Here is a 7959-nt window from a genome sequence, read left to right as displayed (position 1 = left end):
AGGATGAATTAATAAACATCTCATCCATAGGAAATTAAATTACTTTTTTTTTTTTTTTTTTAATAAATGATGATCATTAGTGGTAATTATTAAGTATCATCTGCTGGAATCTTCTTTAAGTTCCAGTACACATTGTTGTCTATTTTTTTTTTTTTTTTTCCGTGTGAATTTATGGCAGCGGTAATGCATATAATGATTTCGGGTTGTATATTTATTTTTTTAATCAGTTTAATTCAGTTTCTATTTTCACAACCTTGAACTTTAAATCTTGATTCCAATCTGTATTAGTTTCTATAAATACGTGAAATATTTTTTTTTAATCAAACAGAATAAATAAATTCTATCATGAATGAGGCCTAAAGTGTGGATGATAAAATTGCTGTAGCAGAATCAAGGAGAGTAGCTATAGGGGGTGCAGAGTTAGTAGTCGTATCCAAGACCTACGGGGGACTATAGACCCCTCTGATACATTAGATGGTGTTATAAATGGCACATGGTAAGTGGAAGCCCTGTAACAAATGTTGTATTAGGGACAAGTTACACTATAACGTTCCACAGAAAAACAAGAACACCCAGTATCTATATCTGTATGTCAAATATGTAAGAACTTGACCTTAAAGATGCTGACAGTAAACTGTGCAATAGATTTAGTGCTCTTGGACTTGGACTGGATATTTAGTAGAGGAAGTAAAGAGCGCAGGGCTATCTCCAGCAGAAGAGGAGTCCTCAGACTGAAGACATCACATAGGACCAGGACTGGGAACACAGATCATAATCAAAAAAGCTAATAAACCAATAGATTTCTTTTACATCGTCCCAGATATGATAGAAGTAATCACAACAACACTTACAAGTTATTAATGACCATAATAAGTCTCAAATAAATCTATCCATTTATCCCTAAGCCAGCAGTCTCATCTATATAATATTCAAGAGTTCATGCCATTATTTTTAAAGCAATTATCATGGATACATTGAGTTGTTATTGTTTCCTTCATACACAAATATTATTCTCTTCCATCCAAAGTGTAAGATCGACTGTAAACATGGAAGTATCTGAGCCAACACCAGATCTACAAGATCATCACAAGATCATCACAAGATCATCACAAGATCCCCATCATCAGCACAAGAGAAAACGAATGGCAGATATGTCACACTACATCCAGGATCCGCACGGCGTAGATTGTATAGGATATACCTGTATGCTCATCTATACATTGTATGGAGTACAGATTACATCTGATCTATAAATCCTACATGTTCTGATATAAGTAGTGTATGGATCACTCATGATATCTGATCTATAGATTATATGGCTGATCTATACAATGTATATTATATCTGATTTATGGACTGTATGGAATATAAATGGAATATATGGAATATATATATATGTTTATACGTTTGTGTATATACCATGTATACATAATATTTTATGTCTTATCTATAGACTGCATGGAGTATATTAATTCTTCTTATGCATGCCATGTATTGATGATATATCTATTGGCCCCATGAATTACAAATGTTCTTCTGATATATAAAGTGAATGGAGAATATATCAGATTTGATCTATAGACTGTATGGATTATATCAAATGTTCTGCTATATAGAGTATATGGATTTTATATCTCATCTATAGACTGAATGAAATGTAAATGTTGTTCTGACATATACAGTGTATGGATTATATATTATTTATTATGGATTATATCTGTAATTCTGACATATACAGTGTATGAATTATATATTATTTATTATGGATTATATCTGTAATTCTGATATTTACAATGTATGTATTATATATTATTTATTATGGATTATATCTGTTATTCTGATATTTACAGTGTATGGATTGTATATTTTATTTTGATGTTTGGATTGCATGAATTCTATATCATATTTTGATATATAGTGTTTATTCATGATATATGAATTGTATCTGATTTATACAGTATATTCATAATCGTATGTATTATTTTTGATGTTCTGATCCACAGACTAGATGTTGTGTTCTGAAGTGTTGACTGTACTGACTGTATTATTTATTCTGACATATAGACTATGGATTATATATGATTGTTTCATGTACAGAGTGAATGAATAATACGTTGTATCCAGAGCTATAGATTATATGTTATGCAAGGTTTATATATTTTTTTTTATAAAATTTCCAATTATCCTTTTTTTTTATTTATCAATGTGTAATATATAATTATTGTCAATTTATCCTCAATTTATTTTCCAATTTGGATATGTGGCAGAACAAAAACTGGAGATAAATATCCCCTTACATATTGCTTCAGGTGTTTTGTTTGCATGTTATTACACACATATTATTTATCGTTTTCAAGCCAGTAAGGTTTATGGATTCTATATTGTTTATGATCAATAAATTGTGTGGATATTATTTTGTAAACTAAATAGATCATTCAGCATGTTCTGATCTATGGGATATATATACATAGATTGTTTTTTTTAATGGAATAGATAATATATAACTGTTTTAGAGCAGAGCAATATATAGTCCATACATTCTTTAGAGCAGAATACAATATATATATATATATATATATATATATATATATATATATATATATACATATATATATATATTAGAGAACATATATTGTATTCTTTGCTAAAGAATGTATGGACTATATATTGCTCTGCTCTAAAACAGTTATATATTATCTATTGTATTCTACATATTATATATTGTATTGAATCCATAAACTGCTTGTATTTCACAGTATTATAGATTATGAGTTAGGCATATTTATACATATATAGTGTGTCCTATGTATTGCATTCAGAACTGTATACAGTTCTGGTATAAAGGTATTGTGTAATACATAGTTTATTTTTTATCTACAGATAGAGAGAATGATATGTTATATGGATTATACCATTAATATAAATAGACAGACAGACACACATTGTATCTGATGTATACATAGTGAGTATCATATATTTTACAATGATTGCATAGATTATATATTCTATAGATACACATAATATATAAATACATATATATCCAAACATATATATGCATATATATTGCATATAAACAGAGTACAATATCAATATGTATGTAGCATGCATTTTATTAGTATATATTTATATATTGCACATCTTAGGTATATATATGTGTATATATATGTGAATATATATATATATATATATATATATATATATACAAACTTAATATATGATGTGCAATATATATTGTATCTCTATATACTGGATAAAATTACTGTTTAAAATATTACCTAATTTACTTGCAGTTAGTAATTATTAACTACAACATATTTTCTGCCATATATTTGCATATATATATATATATATATATATATATATATATATATATATATATATATATGCAAGAATATGGCAAAATAAGCAAGTAAATTAGGTAACATTTCGCATTAATTCATAATATGAACAGTCTTCAGGTCACCAGACAATATATATTTATGGTTATTTAATGTATATAAGTATGCACTTATGTATGCACACATATATATATATATATATATATATATATATATATATATATATATATATATATATATATATATATTAAATATATATATCCTAACTGTCTGGCAGTTAGTAATAATTATGTACAACCTCTGTTCTGCCCTGTTTTGTATCTTCTTACATGACTGATATTCTTACTTTATGGTTAGGCAGATTATATTATGTATTTCAATCTCTATATATAAATTGTAAATGATGTATTGCCTATAGATTGGATGTGTGTATCTTGCATTCATTTATAGATATTATTGTGTATGATCAGTTGATAAATCTGTTGGTTTCTTATAAAATTGACCCCAAGAACATGAGATGAAATTGCTTTCTTTGCCCGATGCTGCTACCAAATCCCTGTAATTATTACCCAAATATCTGATAATAAGTGACAATGAGAGACATCATGTATTGGACCGATATCAATGTTCTTACTTATAATTGTTTAAAATCTACATAAATTAAAATTGGGCAGGAAAAAAACAGATTTATATAAACTGGTGAGAATGACTACAGCTAATGGTCTGCCTCGTGGATAATCTGCCCTGTGGATAATATTCCTCGTGGATTAATATACCTCGTTGATAATCTGCTCCGTGGATTAGGATTTTATGGACCGAATTGTACAGATGTGATTGAGAACATGGAGTAAGATCTATAGACATCAGGAGTCGGGCGATGTCCCAAATTGTAGCAGACATCATGGGCCAAAACGCAATGCTAACAATCAGTGTGAATGTGCGCTTCCTGCAGACTGGAGACTTCTGCGATCCTGGATATAAATCGCTGGAGATGAGATCTGTGGTTGCAGCATGTGATGAGCGATCTGATAAAGATAAAACTTTCCTCTCTGCCCTCCACATTTCGCACAGATCTCAGAACTAAAGAGGAAGCCGGGAAACCCCAGATCTGCCCGACCATGCGGCTAATCCTACAGAGATGGGGGGATCCATTATACACCACCATCTGGAGAGTCACAAATACAAGGAAAGAGAGGCCAACATTAACCCTTTCCTGACGGCACTCCTGCTCCATGCAGATTACTTCTTGTGGATTATGTGACATGTACAAACCTCCATAATACATTTCCCATACTGCACTGATGGCCAGAGAAATCGCATCATCATTAGAAGTGGAAGCAAAGTAATTAGAGGACAAGGTGTAAATGTGCAGTCATTGTATATGCAAAGCCGGCAATATAACATGTGATCAGAAACACAGCTCACAAATAATCAATATCTAGAAACCCGTAAATTACATATATATATATATATATATATATATATATATATATATATATATATATATATATATATATATATATGTATTTCTCATACTGCATTAGGGTTATTTCAGGATTTGATTAATGTTTAATTCTTTTCAATTATAATTCTTTTTATATCAAACGAATTTCTGGGTAATTCAACAAATTATAGGCACAACTCATCTCAGTAAAGTAGTATACTCATATTTGTTTAATCTATCATCTATCTCTCTATCTATCTCTCTATATATAAATACATGTATAGCATATATATTTCCTATATATGCAACTATCTATCTATCTATGTATATATATAATATATATCTATTTCCTATCTATCTATCTATCTATCTATCTATCTATGTATCTATCTATCTATCTATGTATATAATATAATATATATCTATTTCCTATCTATCTATCTATCTATCTATCTATGTATCTATCTATCTATCTATCTATGTATATAATATAATATATATCTATTTCCTATCTATCTATCTATCTATCTATCTATCTATCTATCTATATATATAATATATATCTATTTCCTATCTATCTATCTATGTATCTATGTATCTATCTATCTATCTATCTATCTATCTATGTATATAATATAATATATATCTATTTCCTATCTCTCTATCCATCTATCTATCTATCTATCTATCTATCTATCTATCTATCTATCTATCTATGTCAATTTATCCACCATCAGTTTTCAATCTGTAAAATCAATAATAGAACAGATATAAATCTACTTTTTTCCTATGTACAGTTCACAAGTGAATAGTATTACGAATGCCATTACAGAGTTGCTACAAGTTAAAAAAAAATTTGTAGATGAAAAGATGTGTAAAGAGCAAATTATAACGCGCTGCCACAAAGTAAACCTCGCCATGCTTTACTGTAGAGTAACCAGTAAAAGATTTACATGGAGAGATACTTAGATGAGAAGAAAGAAAGAAAGAAAGCAAGAAAGAAAGAAAGAAAGGAAGAGAAAGAAAGAAAGAAAGAAAGAAAGAAAGAAAGAAAGAAATTAAAATTAAATAATGTAAGAAAGATTGATGATAGTTAAATACGATTGATTAGATAGTCAGATAAATATGACTGTTACAAATAATTGTATATGTTTAGGAAATCAATAAATGGAATGATAGATAAAAAAAATATAATGCTAGATATATAATAGATACATTGATAGAAAGATAGATAATAGATAGGTAATTGATAGATAAATAGGTAATAGATGATAGATAATAATAGATAGATAGATAATATATAGATAGATAATATATAGATAGAGTTAATAGATAGATACAGATATATAAGGATATACCAACAAATATAATGACAGATAGATACAGATGAAATAGATAATAGATAGATGATAGATATCTAAAGATAGATGATATAGATAGATAATATACAGAGATAATAGATATATAATAGATAGATAATAAATAGATAATAGATAAATAGATAGATAGATTATACATAGAGATGAGATAGATAATATATTGAGGTATAATAGATAGATTATAGATAGATAGATAGATAATAGATAGATAATATATAGAGATATAATAGATAGATGATAGATACATAATAGGTAGATTATAGATAGATAATATAGATAGATAATAGATATATGATAGGTAATGGATGTGTCACCGTGTATTTAGCTGTGTATACTAGTCAGTCACACACAATGATCCTGCACACTTCCTAATTGTCATGTCCCCTCTCCCCAGGTTCCCCTCACCTCTCAGTGACACATCAGCAATGTGTAACGTCTCCAGTTTTGCTGGTTAGATGTATCAGGTGTGCTTACCATGATGTGGGGAGTCTTGGTGTCCAGACTTGTGGCTGCTCCCCTGGGGATCTGCTTATGGTGAGACATCACCTTCCACAAGATATTGCCAGTAAACCCCTTCAGTATGAAGTTGCTTTAGATGCCACCAAGTTTCCCTTTATATTCCCTGCAGCCCATACACAGCAGCTCCAAACAACAAATAAGAACTTTCCAGGAGGCATTTAAACCATTTCCAACAAAAGATGCGTCTCTTTAATGAAGCAATTTGAATCTAGATTGATTTTTTGCTGCACTTAACCCATGCCTCTTGAGGTAATCGTTTCGTTCCCATGTAATCCAAGGCAGAGGAGAAAAAAACCCACAAACTACCTGCAATTAGAAATTGCACAAAATGCCCAGGATAAGAGGCAGCAAGTGTCAATTTCAGCTGTCAATCAGGCAATCCATCAGGCCACCCAAAGAATTGCAAATTTCATTTCTTTTAATGTTTGTAATTAAAAATCGATTTTTTTCTTTCCCCTTTACGCACAAAAAGATACATTTGGTTAAATGATCTGTACTGTTATTTGTTTTACAATAAACCTGGGACCCGAGTTAACTCAGCCAATTAAATAGTATATGAGCAAATCCTGGAGTAATACAATTGCCGCAGAGTGCGCACTGAGCGCAATGTCTAAATGCTGCCAATATCTGCAAGAGAACACAACAGACAGATCCAGTGGATGAGGATTTCTCTCACCTTTCCTGCAGAGTCTCCTTCAGGATCCAAGTTGTTCCCCTCTGATTGGGGGGTGACATTTTCATTTTTCCAATACATGGAGAGAAAGCAAAGCAAGTCAGCAATGATTATAGTGTCCAAAAATGATAAAAATCCTCCCAGTGTTCAGGATCTGGTGCAGAAATGATGCAGGATTATAGACCTCATGTCCAGGATTGAGGTGTCTGCCCACAAGAAGAGGAGATGTGGCTGCAAGTGGGAAGTTAGACGAGTCTTCCTTGCACTTTCCTGTTGGATAGAGCTGAGAGGCAGGAAAGGAAGGGAAGGAACATTACAGGCTGGGAGGGAGGTCTGAGAAGAGGCTGAGAACAGCAGCTCTGAGGTCCACCTTCCAGAGAAGACCCAGGAGAACCTGCCAGACATTAATCCACAGGTGATGGGAACATCTTCCAGTCCTCAGCTAGGAGCACAAGGCTTGTCTGTCCCTAGACTTTACAGCACACAAATGACTTGAGGTTTTTTCTCCAGACCATTAAGATCTGCTGCATTCAGCTCTGATTCCTGCACCCCAGAGCCCTCAGGAACATTTTTAGGTGTATTAGTGGCAGATTAGTCATCTAGAAG

The 7959-nt window shown here is 31.0% G+C and overlaps 1 protein-coding gene across 3 annotated transcripts in view; it reads right to left on the bottom strand.

Moving 5' to 3' along the window:
* Nucleotides 1-7736, bottom strand: part of LHX6 (LIM homeobox 6) — a 178955-nt gene extending 171219 nt beyond the window's left edge. The window contains exons 1-2 of one of the 3 annotated variants that reach the window (XM_073639736.1): nucleotides 7357-7736; nucleotides 6636-6707 (exon numbers count right to left, since the gene is read on the bottom strand). In XM_073639736.1, coding sequence (XP_073495837.1) covers nucleotides 6636-6707; nucleotides 7357-7434 — 150 coding nt within the window. In that variant the 5' untranslated portion in view covers nucleotides 7435-7736. Of the gene's footprint in view, nucleotides 1-6635; nucleotides 7264-7356 lie in introns of those variants that run through there. The other 2 variants (XM_073639734.1, XM_073639735.1) reach the window with 2 other exon arrangements.
* Between the last annotated feature and the right edge of the window lie 223 nt (nucleotides 7737-7959).

The sequence above is a fragment of the Phyllobates terribilis genome, unplaced genomic scaffold (assembly GCF_046119375.1).
Source record: "Phyllobates terribilis strain yellow unplaced genomic scaffold, ASM4611937v1 Scaffold_7__3_contigs__length_470593459, whole genome shotgun sequence".
NCBI lineage: Eukaryota > Metazoa > Chordata > Amphibia > Anura > Dendrobatidae > Phyllobates > Phyllobates terribilis.
This window is presented reverse-complemented; position numbering and strand designations above follow the sequence as displayed.